The 25,464-nt window shown below is 36.8% G+C and overlaps 1 protein-coding gene across 3 annotated transcripts in view; it reads right to left on the bottom strand.

Moving 5' to 3' along the window:
• LOC110678644 (SOX domain-containing protein dichaete) overlaps positions 1 to 25,464 on the bottom strand; it is a 243,563-nt gene that overhangs the window by 130,832 nt on the left and 87,267 nt on the right. For 2 of the 3 annotated variants that reach the window (XM_021851779.1, XM_021851780.1), the window contains exons 2-3: positions 24,429 to 24,834; positions 15,284 to 15,450 (exon numbers count right to left, since the gene is read on the bottom strand). In XM_021851779.1, the coding sequence (XP_021707471.1) occupies positions 15,284 to 15,450; positions 24,429 to 24,727 (466 nt within the window). In that variant the 5' untranslated portion in view covers positions 24,728 to 24,834. The remainder of the gene's footprint in view (positions 1 to 15,283; positions 15,451 to 24,428; positions 24,835 to 25,464) is intronic. The other variant, XM_021851781.1, reaches the window with a different exon arrangement.

Genomic DNA, 25,464 nt, shown 5'->3' with positions numbered 1-25,464 from the left:
TGAAATGTCTTTGCATTGGTTTTGTTTCTGAGCCGGAAGAAGGGGTGATGGTGGATTGCATTGTACTGTGTCTCTGCGGTGTTTCCTTCGGTGTGCAACTGGTGTTGCTAATGGGATGTTGACAACGAGTTATTCGATGTTAACGAGGAAATTCGATATGCTTCAAATTTGTTTAAAATAGTCATGAGTTTGAAATACATATTATGTGATCATAATGCTAAGGATGGGTTTTTATGTAGCTTAATGTATAAGGATTTGGACTATTAATCTGACGATAACTGAACGTATTTCTGTAAATCAGTGAAATAAATCTGAGACTAAATTTCAGTGAATCCATACAGGGACCCAGATATCCGCAAGACCAATCTCTAATATAAAATTATGAAAACGCCGTACTCCGTTTTAGTCATAAGCCCTGCAAACAATTCGACTGTTCAATTAAACATGTTTCAAAACAGGTAGAACTTCAGATTCAAACATAATGACACCTTCGCAGTTACGTCATAACCGAACAACTGATCACATTTTCCAGCGTCGCCATTTTCAATTTCATCCACCGACCGAGCAACTGCCAGCAATGGGTGGCATTCTTCCGCACACTATCCCAGGACAAAGCCTCGAATGATCCAGATTGCAGGAGCACAGTGCGGACATAAAACGTCCGGAATTGTACTCCCCGGCTTTGTCCCCGGATCCGGAGCACAATGTGTCCCCGTACAAGAGCGAACATTGTTTCCAGTTTTAAAACAATATCCAGCCATAATGTGCCCGCCCATATGGGAAGGAGGGGAGCGAGAATGGAATTGTGCTCCGGTCTTTCACTGCTAGTGAGTTGGCGTACATGTATGTGTGTGTGATGGGTTGTTTGTGTGCTTTCAAAAGCTCCTGGACTCTCGTTTACAATTACAACACATGGTGAAAAGCATTCAACAACAACGGCCCGAGTTGGGGACCCTCTCAGCATGCTCTTCACAGAAATGTGTCTCATTTTCGCAATTCAAAGCGAGTGATGGAGGACTTTGGGACCCTGTTCAACGTGCTTCCACTATCACCATCCCCATAGCCAAGCACACAGTAGTGGGGAGAATGGTGCAAATTACAGTCTTTGGCGTCTCATTTGCTAAAAAGGGAAACAATTCATTCAATTATCTGAATCTAACCTAACCTTAATATATAACGCATTAATCGTGGCCATACAAAAAAGGATTGTCTATTGTTATTTAGAAATCCAAGAACGCATGATTTTTAATTTTTAAAGAATTTCAAAAAATAAACTTTCAGAAAACAATTTTTGATTTTAGTTTTTTAGTACAATACTCATCAATCTTGTAAGGTGACCACCAAAACCAGACACAATTTTGAATTTTCTCGGAGCTATTATATTTTAATATATATATATTAAAATATAATAGCTCCGAGAAATGCATATATGCATTTCAGGAGAAGTGATAGTTTGTCATTTTGAAGCATTTAGATGATTCACTAACAAGGGTACATTTTACACCAGCCCCTTGTAATGAGAACTAGTGAACAATAGTGGGTTGGGTAGGCAGTGAAAACGAGAAAAGATACATTGTTTCGGTTCTTTCAGTTCCCAACAAGCGGCTCCTAGTATACGAACACAATTGAATAGTGAGTGTGTACGACGAGTATGTAGGTATGGCATTCACAGCTCGGCCTCGGATTTCCTGCTAGTGGCAGGAGGCATCCACTATTCCCGGGAAGCTACCGGGAGGAAGTAGGCGTATACTTGCTTGCAATAATCCGAAATGCTCCATCATGAGAGTGGCCTATTTGTGCGGGATACAGCTAAGAGGAAGCATATGTGCTACCAGGGCGTGTCAGACAAAAGCTGACTGAGCTCATTTCAATTAATAATAGAAATGAGTGTTTTCTAGGGGCCTTCCTTAGCCGAGTGGTTACAGTCCGCGGCTACAAAGCAAAGCCATGCTGAAGGTGTCTGGGCTCGATTTCCGGTCGGTCCCGGATCTTTTCGTAATGAAAATTTCCTTGACTTCCCTGGGCATAAAGATAGTCGTACCTGCCACACGATATACACATGCAAAAATGGCAACTTTGGCAAAGAAAGCTCTCAGTTAATAACTGTGGAAGTACTCATAAGAACACTAAGCTGAGAAGCAGGCTCTGTCCCAGTGAGGACGTTAATGCTAAGAAGAAGAAGAGTGTTTTCTTTGTTATGTCAAATTGCTTATTTTTCGGGAATATACCGTTTTGATTCATATTCCGAACACTTAAGACCAACAGTGATTTCAAACGCCTCTGATGGGCATAAATTAGCAGACATCTGTAAAAATTTAAATTTCTCCGCAAAGTCTAACTGTTAGCTGTTAGAGGTGCCGACAAAATTGTCAATTTGAACTCATTTAGTATTGTTTTTACGTAAAAGTATGGAACAACATTTTGATTCAAATGCCGAACACTCTATTTATTCTGTCTCATAGTCCGAACACCTTGATTCAAATTCCGAACAGCATGAATAAATCGCATTCAAATGAATAATTTCGCAAATAAATTTATCTGAGCTGGTTCTACTGGTTTCGAACTAGAGAATCATCACTACTCCCGAAGTATAAAGAAGATTGGAAGACGTTAAAACTGAATTGCAATTGACTGCTATTTCCTTGTAATTTGATGACATATTTCAGCGAAACATTTCAACCAAATCGCCATACAAAAGCCGAGTGTTCGGAATGTGAGTCTGTTCCGAATATGAGACAAAACGGTATTTAAAAAAAATGTTAAAGCTTGTTAAGAAAATTCAAATAAAGCTTCAATACTTCAAAAACAAAATATTTTAAACTGGAATAATAATCAGTAAACTATGCAAAATAATGTTTGCATTGTCAAAGGACACCATCAACTTTTTCTAGGGATATTTCCAGAAATTCCTGATAAGTTTCCTTAAGGTTAAGGTTAAGGTTCCTCCAGATATTTCTTTAAGACATGTTCCAGATATTCTTCCAAAATGCCCCCTAATATTCTAACAGAAGTTTTTTTTAACTAGTTTATCGAGGGATTCATTACTGGATGACTCCGAAGGGTCTCTGAGTTTTGGCAACAATCAATACTCCTTTCTGTATAATTTTGAACCAAGTGAGTTTGATCTAACGAAATTCAGGATTTGGCCTTTGTTAGAAGATTAGTATTGGTAGTAGATCATTAATTTAAACCTATGAATTTAAATCCTAAAGTGAACGTAAACTTAACATTAGCATGCAATACGTACCACCCTAGCTTGACTGTTATAAACCCAATACGAGTACACTAAACATTATGAATTTACGAACTACACACAACATACATACACAAAAATCGAAGTTGTAACAAGATTCGGTAAAATGTACGAAAGCAAATCTGAATTAGTATCCAATCGAAAGCCAAATAAAAAGGTTGCAAGTTATCGCGCGTGAAGTTACTAAAAACTATAGTGTAATTTATTGGGAAATATAAAGTGTTTGGAACACCGGAATAAGCAGTGGAGTTATTGGAGTGAAGGAAAGGACTTTGGAAGGATTAGTGACGGGATCAAGGAGTGTTAGAAGTGGAAGGATTCTAAGGATTGGAGTTATTGGATTAGAAAAGAAAAACGGACGATTTAAAACACAACGTAGGGATCTACGGAATTCTGGTGTTAAATGTGAAAACTCAACCCACGAACCTACAACCCCCAACAGCCTTTAATAAATCAGAGCCCAATCAATTCTAAACCCCCGTCCATTGAAGGCTCCAAAATCGCTAAACCTTCAGTTCGATTGTTATCCCATGTCGAACGCATAAATTCAACAAACTTTCACCCAACTACGGACAGCACCAACAATTGTACGAGTAACTTTGTCCTTAGCGCATTGTACCCGCGTGCAGCTTGATTTACATCGTCGTCATCAATTTTGCATGTGCGTCTACCTACCTCCGCCAATGGGAGGATTATAGTGCTCTCTTTAGGGTGTGACGATGCTATGGGTATGTTAATATTTTCTCGCCCACATAATCGCTCATAATGTGTGGCAATGTGTCCTCTACTGACCGACTAATTATGGAAGGCCGGTGAGAACTTGGATGGGCCTTGATGTCCGTCTCAATAAGATCTAGAGTTAATGTTGTGGATTCATTATAATTACAATTATAATTATTGATAGTGTTTTTCAATTCGACAGATGGGAGAAGACATATTCATGATTTTTTTCCTATTATCTAGCTATGTAGCACTATAGCCATGCAAACTTTTGCAAAATCTCATATAATGTTTACTCAAAAAGGATTTGTTACTTCAGCAACATTATTTATTACTAGCAAACCCGACGTGGCTAGCCACGTTCCAACGAAATTTTAAAGCGAAAAGCTACATATAATTTTTCAAATCGCATGATACTGATAACCGCAAAATCGCCTAAATTTATGCTCTGGCCATACTCCATCGAACACGTGGCCTTAATACTGTTGTAGTGTTTTAATCTGATCCACGCATAGCTTTATATGTTGTTGTAGTGCTTCTTCTGTTGTAAAATATTTCAAAAGTTCCTTAAGATTCTATGAATTAGAGAGTAGAAACTTACCAAAAATTCTAGCATATGTTCCCAAATAGCTGCTGCAGTGTAGTATTTGTCATTGTCATTTTTCAAAATCACAGGTGGTGAAAAGACCATCGACTCAGGGAAATATCGAGTCAAGCTATCTAGGAAAGCTGTTTGAAGAGATCATCGTAGTAAGCATAAAATTTTGTTTTAAGTATGCTTCCATGAGTCGATACCGAGTAATTGAACATTGACTCATGAAGGTTTCACTGTAAAATAATAAAACTCAATTATTTCGTGCACATTCATCTCATTCATATCCTTATCTTGCATTTAAATATGTCCAACTCGTTTTTGAACCTGAGTTGGAACTGGACAAGCCCGTTTCACATTTTCAACTCCAACTCGATTCAAGTTCGTCCGAATTACAATTTGCTTGAAGTTGATTTGTTCACGTTTTAGTCACAAAAAAAACTCCTGAACAGACGACAATGATGAAGGGTTCAGTTCGAGAATATTCTACGAATTGGAATGAACAAAGTTCCAGAGAACTACAAAATATTCTGTCGACGAGGTATTGTAGTGCTCCACAATTTGCAGTTGTAATGTTCTTTTATTAAAATTGACCGTTGTAGTGCTCTTCAATTGCTGTTGTAGTGTTCAACGAAACTTTTCGATGAAACATTTCAAAGCGTTATTGACAGACAGACAACTCTGGGATTTTATATATATGATGGATTTATGATTGAGTTTTGACCATGAGATGAAAAGTTTGTAAAACTTTACAATGCCTACGTATTTGGTGCATTTTACAAAATATATCCATAGTAATTTTCATATACTGCCCATAACTGCATATTTGTAACATTCGACAAAAGTAGGCATTGAGTAAATGGAACATAAAGTGTGCATTTTATGGCAGTATGGGAGAAAACTAAAATTTCTAAAAATTACCAGGAACTCAAAATTGCTTATTTGAGGCTGATATTTTGTACAACTGATATCGCATACTTGGTGAATAGTCAGAAAATAATTGTGATAGAAATTTCATTGCTATTACATTACAAGGCTCATTTATAATCTCAGTGTGACTGTTATGCGGTTATTATTACCAATGTGACAAAACAACTTGGTATTTTTTCGAATTTTCCAGAACAATCTCACAGATTTCAGTAAGTTGATCGAAAATATTTATCATTTGATGACTCTCCATGGTATTAACTCCAATTTGTCAAAAATGTCGAATGTGACTGTTATGCAGTTATGGGCAGTATAAACCTTCATCGTATTTGGGCCACCACAACCGAAAAATCTGAATCGAGTAGTCTTTGATCGTTTGTCCATGTCACTTGCTCCTGTGGGGCGGGAGATGGGATCAGGAACAAACCTGCCACGCGTCCCTCTCGTTGAAAAAGTCTCGTGGCTCTTTGTTTGATGCTTAAACTCTCCTGTGGGGGTGGGCTACAAGCACTTGTTCATCGTACAATATAGTTTTTGAATTATATCGCAAATTCAGTAAACCGTGACTATATCATGGATGGCATCACCTTAGATGACTCCCAGAGCCTTACCGTATCCCACAAACCCAATATCCTTTCCATAACAACTGTGAAGATGCAGAGCTATACTCGGTCTCTAGTAACAATGGTTGTCTAACAAACATTTCTTTCGCTCCCCGATGCCTGTAAGGACGATATTGAAAATTTGAGTTCTCGATTTGTGCACGTTGAAAATGGCAAGTTAATCCCAAGCCCCGTTCATTTAACCTCTGTGCAACTTCGAAGGCTTTGGTCAACCACGGAGTAGCAACTACGAATTGTACGGTAATTCTTCTTCATGCTCATTCTTATGCTCATGTTTTGCCGATAGCTCTGAATCTTGACTACTTATAAAGATGGCGCCGTCGACAAATTTGTTCAGTAAGCCAAATGCTGTAATTGTTCAAGTAAGTGAACATAAATCTTGATTTGCGAATTCTGAAAATTACTCTGTAGCTCAAGGGCTATAATTATAAGAGTCAAAAGATGCGAGATTTTGCCACCAGGCGGCGCTAGTGAGTAACTTACTTGGTAACTTAGTATCTTCGACAAAATTGTCTAGTTATTCTACCTAGAGATATGAGATTTTGTCCCTAGGTAGTACTAGTGAGCATTAAACTATTCAAAGTATTTAAGTATTTTGAAGATGTGTCGTGATCCTGACCGCTGAAAAATATGAAGTCTTCGAAAACATTATTTATTCTAGCCAAGAAGTTCGAGATTTTTGGCAAAATCATACTCACTAGTGCTTTCGGGGGGCAAAATATTGAATTACATGGCTCGAACAATGATAACCCTTGACTTAAGCCTGATTCGCTACTGACAAGTAATTTCTCGGCCTATCTTGATGCATGGGAAATTTCTGCAAGGAATCGATCAAGAATGCGCCTTTTTCTGATCGCAGTACGCAGTTGAAAAGAACTGTCAGTTCAAATGGGAGTCGCCGTAGAAAATTTCTGCAAGGAATCGGCGAGAAATTTCTTTAGCTATTCCTTTTTAGTAGAAAATCAGGCTTTACTGAACAAGTTTGTTAAAGGCGTCATTTTTATTAGTAGTCAGGAACTTAAGATATTTGCAAAATAAGTTTTATGCGCACTTGCGCCACTTCTTGACAAAATCGAACCTCTTGGCTAAAATCAGTGGCGCGGGAAGTGGGTAGAACAGGTAGGACATGTACTACGCACAACAAAACCTGGGTAGGACAGTCAAAGGATTGTCCTACCTACGATTCAACAAAAACAAAATCAACCGAAAGCTTGAAAAATAAATTTAACGATTTATCATATGTTCAATAAACATACAAACTCCATAAACGCCGTACCTATTCTTATTCTTATGGAGAATGTCTAGTAAAGCATGACATGGTTTGTGCATGACCCCTAAAAATTCTGGCTCGTGTGAGTTTTTCCAAACATTGCTTAAAAAGTTTTCCAAACCATTCCCATGCAATCTCCAAAAGTCTATTCAAGTTTATGCACCAGTTAATACTTCAGTCTTTTTCCCAATCATTCTTGTACAAATTCTTTTCGAGATTCTGTTCAATGTTTTTTGAAAAGCTCTTTTTGAAAATCATTTGAAATACTATCCCGAGTTGTCCCTGGAGACATTCCTAGAAGAATTCCCAATAAAAACTTTCATGAATTACTTTGGAAAATCTCATAAAATAGTGGAAAAATTTCTGTAGAAATTGTTGAAGGAATTTCTGAGGTAATTGCAGAAATTAATTTCTAGTTGAAATCTTATAGAAATCTTGAAAGACAATTTCATAGGAAATCCCTGTAAATTCCTGACGACATTGCTGTAGAAGTTATTGATCGAATTTTAGAAGATGTTTTGAACAGGAAGTGCCAGGAAACTTTGAGAATGTCCCAGGGAAATCTATGGAAGAGTTACTGGATAGAATCTTGGAGAAACTAGGACTTTCTTGAAAAATTGCTCAGACAGTTTATGATTTCAGAAATAATGTTTGGAGAAAATCCCTTTTCTGTTGTACTTTTGAGAAAATCTAGGCTGAACTCCTGAGGTATCCTAAACAAAATTCTTTGAGGAATTCCCTAGAAATATTTGTGGAGATATTTTTTTGGGAAATAACATCTAAATGTACACTTTATAAATTTCCGAAGTAATATCTGAACCTACCTGAAATAATTTCTGATGAAATTCCTAGAGAAGATCATAAAACAATACATACGGTTATACTTGTCGTAATGTCACGAAGAATTCTCAGAAAAAAAAGAATCTTAGAGAAATATCTGCTCTGATGGTATAAAAAATGAAAGCCCTATTAGGTTTCGTTTTGTTTTCTTGATACCTAGTTCGTCTATTTCCGCCCTTTTTTGATTCCTTTTAGGATTCTGTAATTTAGGTAACAGGTCTTCAATATCACAGGTACTCAGTCGCTACCAGCCGAGTAAAGACGGAAAGCTTTCTTAGTCTTGTGAGAATGACTGACACCCTTGGCGTTTGAGCCCCATTCAATTCCCAGCTTAGGAATCCATAGGATTAAAATTTTTCTTTGCTTTACTGTGCACAACATATTTGCCAACGTTTGTCCTACCCATGGTTTCTAACGTGGACGCGACTCTGGCTAAAATAAACATTTTTTTCGAAGACGCCATATTTCTAAGTAGTCAGGATTCTGAGATATCCGCAAAACAAAAGTTCCATGCTCACTGGCGGCGAAATCTTGAATCTTTTGGCCTGAATAATGATAGCTCTTGAGTGAATAATCAACTCCTCCGAAGACGCCATATTTCTAAGTGGTCAGGATCCTGGGATATCTTCGAAACAAAAGTTTCATGTACTGGCTGGTTACGGAATTTCTCTTGAGCAGAGTTGCCAACTACGACATAATTTTTAACCCTTCATGAAAAACTGGATTACAGTTGCAGAGCATCCTTTTGTTTGTAAGCATTCTATTTTTCTATTCCGCTTAAGTTTTATGATTTTGTACTTTTCCTAATTCCTTAAACTATGTTGCCAGCCACATGAACATTTGTGCTTCGGCCGACAGTAGGTATCCGCATATTAAAGGGAAGTCCTGTATGTTCGGACACTGTTATTTGAAAATTCATAATTCCAAAAGTACTTTTGGCATGAGCTTTGTTATTAATTGAAAGATCTATGTTTGAACAAGCGGAAAAAATATGTGTGGCTCATTAAACCACCGAAATTTGTTTTTGAAAGCTATCACACTTTTTGTAAAAACATGCTTAAATATTTAGGTGTCCTCTATGCCCGGACGCTGAACTCAGTTAACTCGTACAAGTGAACCAGTTGATAAAATTCATACCAATACCATAGAATGAAGACATGCTTCATATAATAGGGCAATTCAAATTTGAAAAATGTTTGAAAATCCAATCTCCCATATGCTCCTTACCATCCTTACCATAAAAATAGTGTTCTGTGAAATTTTCAGCTTTCTAGGTGGTCATTTAAAGGTGGCCCAAAGACAATATAGGTTTATATAGAAATTACTATAGAGAAATTTAGAGAAATGTTCCAAACACTCTAGTACTGTAATGTAAGTAGAAACTTATCATCCCATATTGAAAACTCATTCTTCAAACCTTAATGAAGGATGTTGCTGAAGAAACAAATCCCTTTTGAGCTAATTTTGTTTGGGATTTTTGTACATGTTTGCAGGGCTATAATCCCATATTAGGCTAAATAATAGCAAACAAACTCATGGATATCTCTTCTGCTATCGTTCGGATTGAATTTCTCTCTTCAGCAAATTTCTTCATTATGGTTTGAAGAACGAGTTTTCAATATGGGATAATAAGTTTGTATTAATATTACAGAACTACCGTGTTTGGAACATATCTCAAAATGTCTCCATAGTAATTTCCATACAAACCTATATTGTCTTTGGGTCACCTTTAAATCACCACCTAGAAAGCTGAAAATTTCACAGAACACTATTTTTATGGTAAGGATGGTAAGGAGTATATGGGAGATTGGATTTTCAAACATTTTTAAATTTTGAACCGCCCTATTCATATAAATTCATTAGTGTTAGGCACTTTTATTGACAAAATCAGTGTTTTCCAAGGATCCTCAAAACTAGGCTAATAACTTCCATATAAGTATCCAGCCATATTCTGTGTAACCTAATGGGTATTATGTTCTGTTATTAAACTTCTAAAATTACTTTTGGTTTCTGAAAAACGACTAGGGTAGGTATACCAGTTATGGACATAGTGATTCCCTATTTCGCCATACGGGATTACTCGAGTGTCTTCACATTTTGAAAGCTTTTTTGTGATGTAGTGGTAAGATTTAAGATATATCTTGATGTTTAAACATTCAAAAATATTTAAAATGTGAAAGTTATCGAAATTTCATGTATGACTGAATAGGAAACCACTATGACCATAACTGGTACACTTTTCCTAGTGTCCGGGCATAGAGGCTGTCCGGCCATACACGAATCTAACCTACAATTGCATATTAATTAGCTCTTTTAAAAGACATCGAGCAGTGTTGTCATCTATTATCAGAATATGAAAACTAAAATGAAGATTTTGGAAAGTTTTCATTCTATGCTTCAACTTTGCCGAATATCTCGGATCAGTATTTCCACATCTAGACGTATTTTTCAAAAAAAAAAACATAATTATAACCCTATTTTTTACGACCCCTCCATAACGATCGTAAAAAGAGGTTGGGGTATACTACAAAATCATCTCATATTTGTTTGTGTTAGGACTGTGCCGAATAAAGGGTCGACCATTAATTACGTAGTATGGGAGGAAGGGGGGTTTATTCAAATTTGAGTTTCTAGAACATATGTTTTGGGTTGTATGAATTCTTCGTGTAACTACACACTCAGTTGAGTAGGAACCGCACTATCGGTATCGGTCATCCTTGTATATGCTCACGTATTCATTTCAAATTATACATTAAGCTTTCATAAGGCAAGTAACACGTCAACATTTCCGTCCCATCCCCTGATTAACCTGCATTCCTGTGGGCGGTCAACGATACTCATTCTAATGCTAACTACCCACTCAGTTAAGGACTGCTAATTTTTTCATTCTTTAATTTTTTCTCTTTTTTGATATAGGCATTTTAATAGAAGTGTGTTTGAATGATCAATCAAAGTTTGTTTGATGACATCATGGTGAAGAAACTCGTTCCAGCATGGAAGGATTCCTTCTCATTGCCGTTTATATCCTTCAAAATCGGAATAAACGAACATCTGAAACGAAAGGCACTGCTTCCGTCCACCTGGCTTCGTGGATTGCACTTCAGAGAATTTCGAAACAATTACTGGGAACCACTGCAGCTCGCATCGTAGAATAAATGTATACTTGTATTGATCCAATTTTGTGTTGCAATTATTTGTGATCTTGTCGATTTGTTATTCCTGTCGTTCATTGATTGAGTATGATTTTTTAATTTGTAATTTCTTCAAAAGGTGTGTTCAGTGTTAGTGCTTAAGTAGTTACAATTCAATTAGACCAATAATGTTGTCCGTTGAATTCAAAAATAAATGAATAAATAAATAAAGCTTGATAAAGCTTGATAATGTCTATATTCAATTTCTGGTCTATGACTTTAAGTTCTGGTAATATTCTTGACTTCCCTGAGCATCAATTACCATCAGTGGTGGAAATGTTCGCATCACAAAGCCCCTCGCGAGTGAAAACCGACGTAAAACAAACATGACAAACTCGCGAACAATGTGAGTGTAAAAAACAATACAAGTGTGAGTAAGTTCGCACCCACCTCCTCGGGAGACTATACTAAAAGGAATAACAAAAAGTTCGCGAGTAACCGAACAAGGTCTGATTTATTACTCTTTTGACAGACAAAAATGAATTTTATATTCACCAAATCGACAGGGAACTGTCAGTTTGTTGTAGAAAACCCTTGTTAACCAGAAATCTCAGAGGGTAAATAACTTTTTTTCAATAGCGCAATTGACTCAGCTGTTGAACATGTTCACGAATTACTTTAGCTTCAATTCCCCGCGAGCACGACAGATGCGAGTAAATCAGCACTCTGATGCTCGCGATCATTTTGTTTTTGTTCTAGCTAAACAGACATGTTCACCAGTTTCCATCACTGATTGTTATCGAACTTAAACCCATTCTTTACATAATAATTTTCCAAGGACAGCAAAAACGTAAAAATGTATGCTTTACCTATAAGGCATTGCATCGTTTTGTCTCAAATTCTGAACATCATCATTGGTGTGCATATCTCGTTATTCTACGCAGCCATTACTCTCCATAGTAGCTTCCTTTTCTTCTGATACTCCATCTTGGTTGAACTATCATTGCTCGTTTTTCGACGGTGTCCGGTATTAGGTGCTGCTCGGTACTGGGGGATCTCCCCCTATTGTCGATCGTATTTATAACGATTTTCACAAATTTCGTAGTTTACATAGATTATTATTTGATTTTGTCTCATATCGTTGCACATCTGTCATATTCGTAAATTTCAATTTTCCTTCAAGAATGCTTCCAAAGAACTCACGAGAAATATCTCTTGTGCTTTTTAGAGATTCCCACGAAATTTTCTTTATGCACTTTTGTTCAGTTCTTTCTCTAAGAACTTTGCCACCAAATTTTTACTGAGTTACTTTTCGGTTTTTCACGGAAATTAGTAGCTTTTATTCAACAGATTTTTTACTGAAGTGTCATTGGACTATTCTGAGCTGAAATAACTGTAAACATTTCTCCAGGAAGGTTCTCCACGTACCTATTTAATATAAATTACAATTGTTATTTCTGGAATTACTATGGAATTACCCAAGAAATATAACTTGGACGTCTAACTGAAATTCATCATGCAAGGATTCTATATTCAAATTTGTCAGAGAATTCACCAACAAATCTTTCAGAAAACTTCTCGAAAAATTTTCAAGCATTGCTTTAAAAAATCGCAGCGAAAATCATCCAGGGTTTCCTGTAAAAAAAAACATTTAATGATGCTTCTAGGCGTTATCCTAGGGACTGCACCTAATACTCCATAAGATTTCCATAAGCATTTGAACAGGATTTAATTGGGATAATGTTCTTAGCGATTTCTTGGAGTAGCTCACCGCAGATCCAAAACTCTATCGAAAATAATACCTAAAAATTTCTTCAAAAATGCCTACCTTACTTAGAAAAAAAAAACAAATATTTCTATAACGTTTATTGCAAAATAATTTCCACTCAAAAACTCCTCCTTGAAAATATTTTCCCTAACATTGAAGATTTCTTTTTCTAGAGAATTATATTATTGTTTCTTAATTAAGTTTCTACCGAGAAAAATTCCAGAGATACATTCAAGTAATTTTCAGAGGATTCATACAGCACTAACGATTCTTAATTTAAATCTTGGAGGACATTTTAATTACATCATTTCAAAATTTGGTTGATGAATTCCTGATAAATTTTCAGAAATCAACAGCCGTACGTATAGAAATCATGCAATTTATCAAAACTCTTATAACTAATCTTTTTTTCTTTAGATTCTGTTGTTGTTGCTTGGAATGTGACAAAATTTTTGTGCGAAGTTCCTCTAGAATGTGTCATGCCAAAGAAGAGAGAGAGCTGGGAATCAAACCCATGACCATCCACTTATAAAGTGAACTTGTAGCAAACTACGCCACTTTCCTCTTATTCTTGGCATTAACGTCTTCAATGGGACAGAGCCTGCTTTTTAGCTTAGTGTTCTTATGAGCATTTCCACAGTTGTTCACTGAGAGCTTTCTTCGCCAAACTTTTCATTTTTCGCATTCGTATATCATGTGGCAGGTACGATTATACTCTATGCCCAGGGAAGTCAAAGATATTTTCATTACGAAGAGATCCTGTACCGGCCGGGAATCGAACCCAGACACCTTCAGCATGATTTTGCTTTGTGACCGCGGACTCCAACCACTCGGCTGAGGAAGATCTTTACTCTTTATCCCATCTTTTTGAATATCTTAATATATAACTTTCACTTTCCCGGCTATTTTGCTATTTTTTTCCTAACAAATTCATCAAGTTTAAGTATTCCTGGGGGTTTTCAACAAATTTCCTCTGAAGATTTGAAGACATCATGCATTTTAAAAACATTTATTGTAGCTATGTCTTGCATAGTCTGAAGATTTTAAGCAAAATTTTCATAGAAAACATAAACGAAATTTGTGATGTATTTTGGAAACATTTCTGAAGGACTTCCGTAGAATTTCGGGAAAGAACTTGTATTAAAATTGTTGGGAAAACTATTTGTAGAAATTCAAAGTGAAATGTATCAGTATAAGATTTGGTCGAATGAAAGTTTTTTTTTGAGGAATCGCGAGGGCAAACATTGAACTATGTCTGTAACTCCATTAGAAAAATTCACTCATATTTGGATTGACTTTACGCAAAATTGAGTTGTTTTAAACCAAACATAAGAAAAGTTGCATTTACCTAGATTTGGCTTAGTGAGCAGAATTACCCCCATTGGAAAGATGCAGCTCTCTCTATTTTTGGCTACATTCGTGCGGAAGAAAGACAGTACCGAGAAATTTAAAGTTCAAATAGTAATCAGTACATCGAGTTTTGGGCAAAGCAAACTCAAATTTTAGGCGAGAAATTTCTTCGTTTCTATATGACATAAAAGTGACCAGTGACGTTTGGATGTAAACAAGAATGAAACTCAAAGATTAAAGTCCTTATGTTTTGGACTTCATCAAGCGTTTCAAACTAATACTCGCTCTAAAGCCCCACCCTAGATCAAAGCTCATCCATTTTTTTTTGTTGTCGTCATCATTTGGGACCGTCCAACCATGGTCGTCATCGCCGTCGTCCTCGCCTTGGAGTGTATTGAAATGACAGCCCATTGTGCAAGCCAAACAAATAATTGAACCAAGTTCTGCACACCGGGGGGAAAGGGACGGTGGAAAAATCGAGAGTGAACAAACTCGCAACCCTCGCGCCGAGAATCGATCGAACCTCCAGTCGGTTTCAGGTGGAGGAGGAAAATTTGACGAGGGAAAATCCGATTTCCATTCAATATCGAGATGTTTTCTTCGATTTATTCGGTGCTTGAAGGCGAACGATAACTAACTCACATCTGGAGTGAACACCTCACCAGGGTTGAATATGCAAAATTTTACCTTTTGGGACAACCCACTCCACCTTTCGGATTAGAGAAGCCATGACGAGAGGAAATATTGTAACCATAATCCATTGTCCCGGGCTGGGGAAATCGATTTTTAAAGAGAGCATTTACACTTACCGAGCCGTTTGGAGATCTCCGAGTTGTGCATTTTCGGGTTGTCCTGGGCAATTTTCCGCCGCTGAAGTCGGGACCACACCATGAAGGCGTTCATCGGCCGTTTGATGTGTTCTTCGGCAGGTTTCTTCATCATCGTTTGCCCCAAAAGGCTGTAATAGTAGGGAGAACTTGGAACGATTAGTTGATAGCTGCCGGTCTAGCGGGTCCGGTTGGGAGTTTTGGTCAATACAGTTCAGCCTCTTTGTACGACCGTTGCCCTTGCTTTGGTTGTGTATACGACCAATATGAATATTATGATAAATTATAATTATAATAAATTCGTGGCCGCTGAATTACATTTAATGGAATCTGCTGTAATAATTCCATACAGGTAATTTGGCCCAATAACCCAAATTTAGATAATTATTCCCAAACTTGGGAAGAATGTACTAAATTTTTCGTTGAATTGAACACAATTAAGTAAATTTTTCTAATGGCTTCAAAGACAAAGTACCTAATGGAGGCCTTGGAAATTTTGCCAAGTTTGGGTTATTGGGCTTAACTACGGTTTTGCGTTGAAACAACTCAGGTTTTTGAGTAGATTCGCGTTGCGTATTTAGTACTAGAATGGATACCTAGTTTGAGCTTCATTACAACGTCTTTAATTCGTCTTTGGTCTAAAGGTTACTGCTTCTACTTCTATGACAGAATACCTTGATTTCATTTCCTGATCCATTCTTTATAACAAATAATTATAGATTGTGTTAACGAATATGTCTATCATATTTACATAAAAAATTTCATGATGCCATGTTTTAATCGAAAAAAAGGATATTTGCAGGTCTATATGAACTTAATTACTATTAATTACAATCTCCAGCTGTCGCTAGGACATAGCCAGGATAACTTTCGACTGTTGAAGGATGTGTCAATCTTGTCTAGCAGTCCTAAATAAGCTTTAAAATTCTGACTAGATGTCGGTCGAGAAATACATTTGTCTTGTTTCAGTCTTTAGTTTGAATTTTAAGCATTTAAGAAAATATTTTTTTGTGTTGATAAAATCGGAATAATTTGTTGATGAAATCGGAAGGGACAAGAGCGGAACATACCTGTAAACTGTTTTCGTACACGTCCTATGCGAAAAAAACTCCGTCCAAACCGGGGATGCGTACTCTATGATACTTCGCACCAAAGCTCAATACAGTGATTTTAGTTCATATATATATATATATATATATCTGTTAATTGTGCAGTCGGATGAAGCCAAATACGGGAATAGCCCTCGCAATCATTATGGCAGCATGCTCATTAAAGGTCCACTATATGTAGACTCTACTACTTCTAGCTGAACAGAGTCGATCCGGTAGCTATGTGCAACATCCCTACATCGACTAAAATAGATCGATTTGAATGTTTCAACGTTGATACGCATGCCATTCTCATTGAACCAGCGCAAATCTCAACGATCCCGTTCTGAAGAACTTTTCTGTCAAGAGCCGACGCGATTACTCTGAAGATTTTTGGGTCATCAGCAACAAGTAACTTTTCGGAGAAAATTCGAGGACAGAGATCGTTCACAAACACTATGAAGGTGAGATTGCCTTGTTGTACTCCGGTCTGTATCTCGGCTTCATAGGAGCGTGCTGAGTTAACCCAGACAAATATGAAAAAATCCAGTCCATAATCCGATCCAGTAGTCTTATGAGCTTCAGTTTTTCTACCACATATGTGTGGCGTGTGTCGAACGCTTTTGGAAAGTCAATTGCAATTGAATCAATTTGATTTTGATGCTCAATCTCTCGTAATAGTACGGTAGTGTATCATAATAAAAAATACGTTTTTGAACGATTTGTAACGAAACCATTCTTGTAATCGGAGATGAGCGATTTCAAAGCATTATGTTACATTTCGTGCACTAGCGTCTCAAAGACATTGGCTATACAACAGAAAAACGATAAATCAGTCGAGTTTATCGACATTTGTCACTCTATGTGACTGGATTACTAGGGGAGTCGACGGGTGACATCTGAAATATGCATGCTCACTTTGATCGACAATGACTTCAGACGAGTCACATAAATTCGCTCGATTTACAAAATAGACCCCTAAACAATCTCTCTTCCGTATTGGTGGCCACAAAACAACATTATAGCAAATAGTCGGCAAACAAATATTTTGGCACTTCCCCGCGATTTAATACTTTTCTTAGTGAGCTTGACTGTAGTTAAAGGATATAAGAAAATTCAATGGAATATATTTTTATCGGTACATCTTTTGTGGTAGAGTGTAAAAGTGGCGCGTGAAATTATTATACGCTCGTAGGGCGAAGCAAAATTACAGCAGAAGTTGGTAGGTACATATTTCAGCAAGGCAATAAAAATTCACGAATTTAATATTTCAAGTGAAATCCAGAACAGAACTTTACCCACCACGTACTATTTATTAGGGTGCCAAATGCACTCCACATATAAGAACAATTATTTCCGCGTTTAAGGCCCAAGTAAGCCCCAAGGTGCAAAAGACAAAACTGAAAAAGCAGTTTTCTCTTTTTCAATAGACAAATCAAATAAAATAAAAACACACAGCTGTTTTATTTGCCAAATAAAAAAACTGTGTGTTCTTATTTTCATCAATTTATTGTTTTAAAAGGAGAAAACTGATTTTCAGTTCTGACTTTTGAGCCATTTTTTCTTGCACCTTAAAAACGGTGCACTATCTACCAAATAAAAAATACACTAGCACAAGCTCTACCAATAACGGAGCCATCAGTGTGTCACACAATATTGTTTGATAAACTTCTTTCTAAAGTCAACTCTTCCTGTTACAAGCAATCATGAGATTACTTGAAGCAAGAACAATTGTGTCCCAATTCACAAAAAGTGGAAACATCCATATTACTCGGCTTAGTCTAGGATTAGTCTACCAATTCAATGAAGAATTTCCTGCTTGTTGACCTTGAATTTCAAAAACGCAAAGTCGGCGAAGGTACATACAAATGTTCAAAGAAGATGTTGCGATGGTCAACTTGTGACTGATTATGTTCGAGCAGAGCGTTGTTTAACACATCTTCCCTAGTAAATACTATGAAAGTTGGGCGTTTGCTCATACTAATTAATCCAATATCTCTACTACTTAAATATTCCTAAGATTGGAGTCTTTCATATTAATGTCTGAGCCGTCCCAGATGAAGTGCGGATTGCCTTTTGATACATAGTATACCACAACTTGTTCGAAACCATCCATAGGGGATGGTTTATAATGTGGTAGATACACTGAACAAAAGATGTTTTCCTAATTGAGGTGACCAACATAAATATCAATTGTAACAGCAAATACCAAACCTACTTATCGAACTGTCAAACCGTCTACCTATCGAGCAGACCACCAAAACAGATAGGGACTATTTTCTAAGACGAAGAAGAACAATCATCCATTGAAGTCTCTTCGCGCAACTCTCTGGTAAAATAAAGTTACCCGACGTAGCTTTGCAGAGCTTATCAGAAGAAACAAAAAGTTCTTAGACTATTATATAAAAAATTAGGCATTGAGAAAATACAATGAAAAAATTACAAACTCGTTTTCGATTTGAAAAATCAAATAATCCAAAAGATTGAAACATTTCTAAATCTATATAAATAAATATGGAGTGGTGTTGTTTGTCACGAAATAACTTGAGAACGGATCAACTGATTGATGTAAGTTTTTCACTGTTGCATTTGACAAGCGATGGACGTGATCTTGCGAGGAAAAAGTTCGGGAAAAACTTTGGAATACTCGGAGAAACGGGAGAAGGCTAATGTTTTGTATAGGGGATTTCATTACATTTTACAACAGCCTACTTGATGGCAAGACGAAGTTTGCCGAGACCACAAGTCCTAATTAAATATGCACAATTTGCCACAATCACTTCGATATCTTCCCGAGAAACTTATAAATATGATCAGGATATGGTTCTTTTTCCATTACACTTATTCATAGTGGAACAGATATGTTCTTTTTTAGAATTTTACAGAAGAAATATCCACTTGTTGTAAACTTTACTTCTTCTTCTTCTTTCTGGCGTTACGTCAAAACTGGGACAAAGCCTGCTTCTCAGATTAATGTTCTTTTGAGCACTTCCACAATTATTAACCAGTGCTGGGAATGGTGATAGTAGTAGGCTTGAATTTCGCGAAAATCACGTGGTTCTTCCCAGTACAGTTGTTCAAAAACGTGAATCTCATCAAGTAGCCTATGTTAAGTGCATGAATTTTCTAAATCGTTAGTGTCATTGAAGGGTCTAAATGCGGGAAATGCAGCTGGAAATAGAACATTTTTCTACAGTAATTTTAGGTTGCCCTTAGCAACAGGTGTTTTGCAATTTTCAAGGTTTTTTGCTTACAGCAGCGATGGGCGTGAATTTCACTGGCTTCGCTGACTGTGATTGGCTACTGTAGAGTGAGTTTCAGAATTTTTCCCAACCCTGTTATTAACTGAGAGCTTTCTTTGCCGATTGACCATTTTTGCATGTGTATATCGTGTGGCAGGTATGAAAATACTCTATGCCCTGGGAATCGAGAAAATTTCCTTTACGAAAAGATCCTCGACCAGCGGGATTCGAACCCACGACCCTCAGCATGGTCATGCTGAAATGCTGCGCGTTTACCGCTACGACTACCTGGGCCCCTAGTAAACTTTACTAGAAAATGCTTTAAATTCTAGATAAATGGTTCAACGTGCAGAAACTTCTATAATTATTTCAATTTGAAAGCATTTTAAGTGATTATGGTAAGAACTATTTGAAAACACTTCCATATAATACGCAATTTTTAAAGAACCATACCGATCAGGGCAAATTAGAGCCTTTAATTTCCCAGGAATTATTCAAAAAAATTACTTCCAAAAACTCTTAAGACAACTGGTTGGGCGTTAAGTCAGAGTTTGTTAAAAACATGTTTCATATAGAAACATGAGATCGAAGTTTAACACTTTCGAATTATTGAACTAATGAACTTTTTTCTTCATCTCTACACAAATATTTGTGTTACCCTCAAACAATATAATGTGAAGTAATGATCATGATAAAAGGCATTTGTTAAACCTCTAGTAGAACGATTTTTTTTATGAATTATGTACACAGTGACTGAACTAGAGAACGCCATCGGAAGATTTAGTTCACTCTGAATGCAAAATTTCTCGAAAAATAACAATCATTTAATGATTGGATAGTCAAACTGGGTTCTAATCATTAAAGTCAACAGGTTATCAATGAAGTATCGTAAATTCTTCGAGAATCCATATCTTTAATTACAAAATTAGTGTCACTGATATAGTATGCAATCTAAAGTTGTGTTAGCTCAAGGCTTTGAAGACCAGAAATATTTAAAAACTCGTTCAGTTCAGAGTGAAATTCTTGAGTACCGACACTGAAAACACACTCGAATGGACATAACAATTGCATTCATATTAATTAAGTAGAGTCATCTCTCCCTTACTCGATATTGAAGGGACCATCGAGTTAGGGAGGTATCGACTTACAGAACACAAAACCAGTGCATCTGCAATCCTAGGGACCATCGAGTTAGCCATGAAAACCAAATTTTACTATGGTTCTCTAACTCGATATCGAGATACGGAATATCGAGTAAGGGAGAGTTAACTGTATTTCATTATTTATTCGATTCCAGAGTCCGATGTTTTTTGACACTTGGTCCGCTCTGTCGGCAAAGAAATTGTTTGAATTTCTAACCTACTATCCAAATATAGAAAATGTCCAGAAATCATATACATCAGAATATGTAATATATGCAAAAAGGGTTGTCATGTCTATTACGGCTTAAACCAGCCGACGGTGTTTTGAAAAAACCTGAAGGTCGTAGACACAAAAGTCAATTTAGACAAATTGAGATGTAAAATTGTAAAAAATAGTAGAATCATCCTGGTGGGCCGATTGCGCTACAGAATTGTTACCCGTTCGGTAGCGTAGTTGGTTAACGCGCCCAGACTATTGGGAGTCGTGGGATCAAATCCCACTAAAACGATTCTATTATTTTTCATAATTTTACATCTCAATTTGTCCAAATTGACTTTTGTGTCTACGACCTTCAGGTTTTTTCATGTAATATTTTCCGACTTCCATTGATAAATGACAAAATAAATCATTTAATGTCGAAAATCTGACAAATCACTTAAAATAAAACTTCTCACAGAATTTCTACAGAGTGTGAATCGAGAGCTCGGTAGGAACTCGAAAAATTACCAACATATTCTTTCGAGAATGCCTTGGAAGCTCAAGAGCCTCCTCGGCTATCGTCAACAGCACCACTTTCCTGCTGTGCACAACAAGCGAGCTTTGGTTTGAATGCGTGTAGCTATACACGATGCGTCAGGTTTTTGGTTAATCTATTCAACAATTTTTCATGGATCTCTCTAGAGTTCTCTATGGATGGTCCAATAAGGCCATAACAAATTTGAAATTTTATTTTTGTCACCCCCCTTCGAATTTTTCAAAAAGTCAGTGAAAATAAAATGATTTATTTTCAGTATTGGCTTTCACTATCATTCGTTTTTTTTGCTCGTTTTGTATTTCGTCCTTACGATATTACATGAGATAACAGGTGTTATTGATTTATTTAGTTTAAGTCCTGAATGTGTTAATACCCATAGGTTAGGGATTTTTCTTGAACGTTTTCCTTTTAGAATAATGTTTACGCCTTCCTTAGCCGTGTGATTAGAGTTCGCGGCTACAAAGCAAAGCCATGCTGAAGGTGTGTAGGTTCGATTCCCGGTCGGTCTAGGATCTTTTCGTAATGGAAATTTCCGTGACTTCCCTGGGCATAGAGTACCCGGCACACGAATGCGAAAATGGCAACTTTGGCAAGTTTACGCCATTTTTACTGTAACAGAGTAGGCTTAGAGAATAGAACATTTTAATGAATATTTATTTATTTATTTATTTATCCCATCGCTCCTGACTAGACACTAGATTTTGTTATCTGAAGTATTAAATCATATTTGAAAATTTGTTTTAGGCGATTTCTTTATTTAGTTGATATGGAGTAACATTGATAACCTATGTAAACGACGTTTGGTTATACATGTCGGACTCAATTATCCGGAGTATCGATTTTTTTTCACTCCGGATAATCGAATTCTCCGGATAATCTAATCACTAAGAAAATAATTGAAATCTTCGATAAAAGAAATTGAAGATTATCTTTTTTTGTTGTTTCATCTATATGAAGCGGGGGCGTAGCCAGAAATTATTTCTAAGAACAGTAGGGGTCTCTAGTAGAGACTCTCTACAAGAAAAAAAAAATTTGATCAGTATTCACAAAAACACTTTTTAAAACCCCCTTTTCTTAAATACTTCCAAAACTGCAAAACCATTCAAATTGAATATTGCAATACCGAATTATCTCAGATTTATGCATACAAATTAAAAAACAAGAACAACAAAAAACAAATCCCGGATAATCGCGTCCCCGGATAATCGAGTCTCCGGATAATCGAGTCTGACCTGTATCGGGAATGTTGTAACTTACTAAAATCATGGTTCCTGAAGCCGAATATAAAGGCCAAATTCTTACAAGTTTACTCTACTTTTTGAGTAATTTTAAATTTAAAAACACGTTTAATTAAAAATTAAAGTTTTAAAAATTATATGTACGAACAATGTTATAAAAAAAATGACGTGATAATAGCTCAAAACATTTTGATTGACGGGTATATGTTGCAAAAACATGGTTTTGCAGCATAGGAGAATTAAAAATATTGAATTTACCTGAATTTCCATATTTTATTGAATCGGGTTGGGGTTGAAATTGTGATTCAGAATGGGTTCACCAGTTCCAACCTAACTTTAAAAACGGATTCGACACAAGTAAACTCAAAGCACGCTGAGGACCTGAGTTCGAATCCAATCCCCGAATAGTCATTCATGACGCAAAGGTCATAGTGACGACTTACTTCGGAAGGAAAGTAAAGCCCTTGATTCCAAGATGAACTAGTCCAGGGCTAAAAGGCTTAATAATAAAGAAAGAAAAAAAAAAGAAGTTAAAGAAGAACCCAACAACCTTGAAGCTGTTATTCTACAGGAGAGTCGATTAGATTAAATTGTAGCAAATTTTAAACTCTCAATTTAATTATTATTTGCGAGTGTATAATTTGAGCTTTTTGTATTACTTTTGAGCAGTATTTATGAACATTTATGCACCGATTGTTAATTCGGGAATTCAGAGGTCGAAATTCAAACAAAACAAACGCAATTCAAAGTTTATTGAATAAAAATCATGCCTGCTTCTGTTTGATCCAACCAGAAATATATTTTTCAAGACAAATTCAAGCACATCTATTTGTCATGACTCGCGAGGGTATACATGCGCTACACAGTAAACAGTGATTAAGAGATTTCAATTTAATTATCAATTTTTAGATGAACACCGATAGACTGTATCATTTTGTTCTACATGCAACAACTACTTCAACTTTGGTGAACAATCGATATCATTTTCTTCAACATTCAATATAATGTTATGTACAGTCGATCCACAATTAAGAATCGTCTACAATTAATGAATCAGCTGACATTAAACGACAAAATAACAACAAAAATCAACACAAAACATCACGTAAACAATTTTACTCAAAATAAATTATAAGCGAAAATGTTTCCGTGGTGTTTTGTGCTATTTTTTACTGTTATTTGGTCCTTTAAGGGCAGCTGATTCATGAATTGTGGGTGATTCTTAATTGTGGATTCACTGTAATAGAGAAGTTGAAAGGCACAGAATTTCAAATAACAAACGATTATTTTGAAGAGTTCTTTAATCATGTTTCAACATTGCCGAACACTATGGATCTGTATATTGTAATCTCCAAGAATTTTGATTTTTTACTATCATAATTGAACTGGAATTCATTTTCATGATCGATTCTGTTTACGTTCGTCCAATAAAAGGCCGTCTATTAATTATGTAAGGGCATAAAGGGGGAAGAAGGATATGAGATTGCTTACACGCCGTACACTTTATTATGTACTTTCATTCAAGAAATTATCACAAATTGTCCGAGGTGGATATTAAAAAAAAAACAAAAATTGTCTTAATGGACAACCCCTAACGATCGTGAAAAGAGGTTGAAATGTATGAGATAGATTCTTAGACACAGTTTCAGGAATTCAACTCACCCATTGCTATTAGCGCTTCCGTTGAGCAGCCCGCCGACATTCTGGTGCAGGTTAGCTGCTGCGGCCACCGCTGCCTGCGCCGTGGCCGATCCTCCACTGCCAACGCCTTGGGAACCGTGCAGGGCATTGACAGATGCTGCCGCCGCTGCCGAAGCCGCATGCAAATTCTGCGAGTGAAGATTAAGCGAGTTGAGCGCGGCATGCGATGATTGATTCGTGAGATTCTGCGAGGTCGGTATCGACAGTGGATGCGACAGCGATAAACCCGGTATTGACAGTGACGGTATCCGATCCATCATTTTCCTGGCTTGGATGTGACCGATTCACATACAACTATGCACAGACGCACTCAATAGCCGAGACGATGACGACCCCGAATCGCCGAGTGGATTTCGTGGGTTTATTTCTGAAATGGAAAGAAAGCAACAATCGTCGAATGAGAATTCAGCACTGCGTGCATTCGCTGGCTCAATTGTACGGAACAGCTGGATTGATAGATTTTTAAGACCCGTGTTCGTCATTTTCAAAGTAAAGAATACACACGCGGGACACAGTGGAAGGAAACTAAAACTAGACGGTCAAAACATCTTTAGCTCATTGGTTTCTCGGGACATTTTTTGTTGAAATCTATTTTATTTTATTATTACCCGGGATGCTATGTCCCGAAGACACCTATGCGCACGAATAAACTTCTAAAAGGTTTTGACCGTCTATTTAAAGATTCGCCCCACTGTACGGTAGGGACAAAGTGCTGCGAAAGGCACGGCAAGGGTAGGAACTAGAATAAACCTCCGACGGTGACCACAAAAAGAGCAATTTTACCGAACAGCATGGCAGCACAAAAACGGTTGATTATCTCAACGGCTACTCCTGCTGACGAGTCGACCCATTCGATGGGTTCGTTGTTCAGGCGATGATCTATTGCGGAGTTCGGCTTTTGATTTGCACCGAAAATGGGGTTTTAAATTGTTCCCAGCGGGGAGTCTTTGATAGTCGTAGCTACTTGTGTTTCTGTTGAATTTCGATTGTGCGGAGA

The sequence above is a fragment of the Aedes aegypti genome, chromosome 3 (genome assembly GCF_002204515.2).
Source record: "Aedes aegypti strain LVP_AGWG chromosome 3, AaegL5.0 Primary Assembly, whole genome shotgun sequence".
In the NCBI taxonomy this organism is placed as follows: Eukaryota; Metazoa; Arthropoda; class Insecta; order Diptera; family Culicidae; genus Aedes; species Aedes aegypti.
Note: the sequence above shows the minus strand (reverse complement) of the source record. Positions and strands in the feature narration are given on the sequence as shown.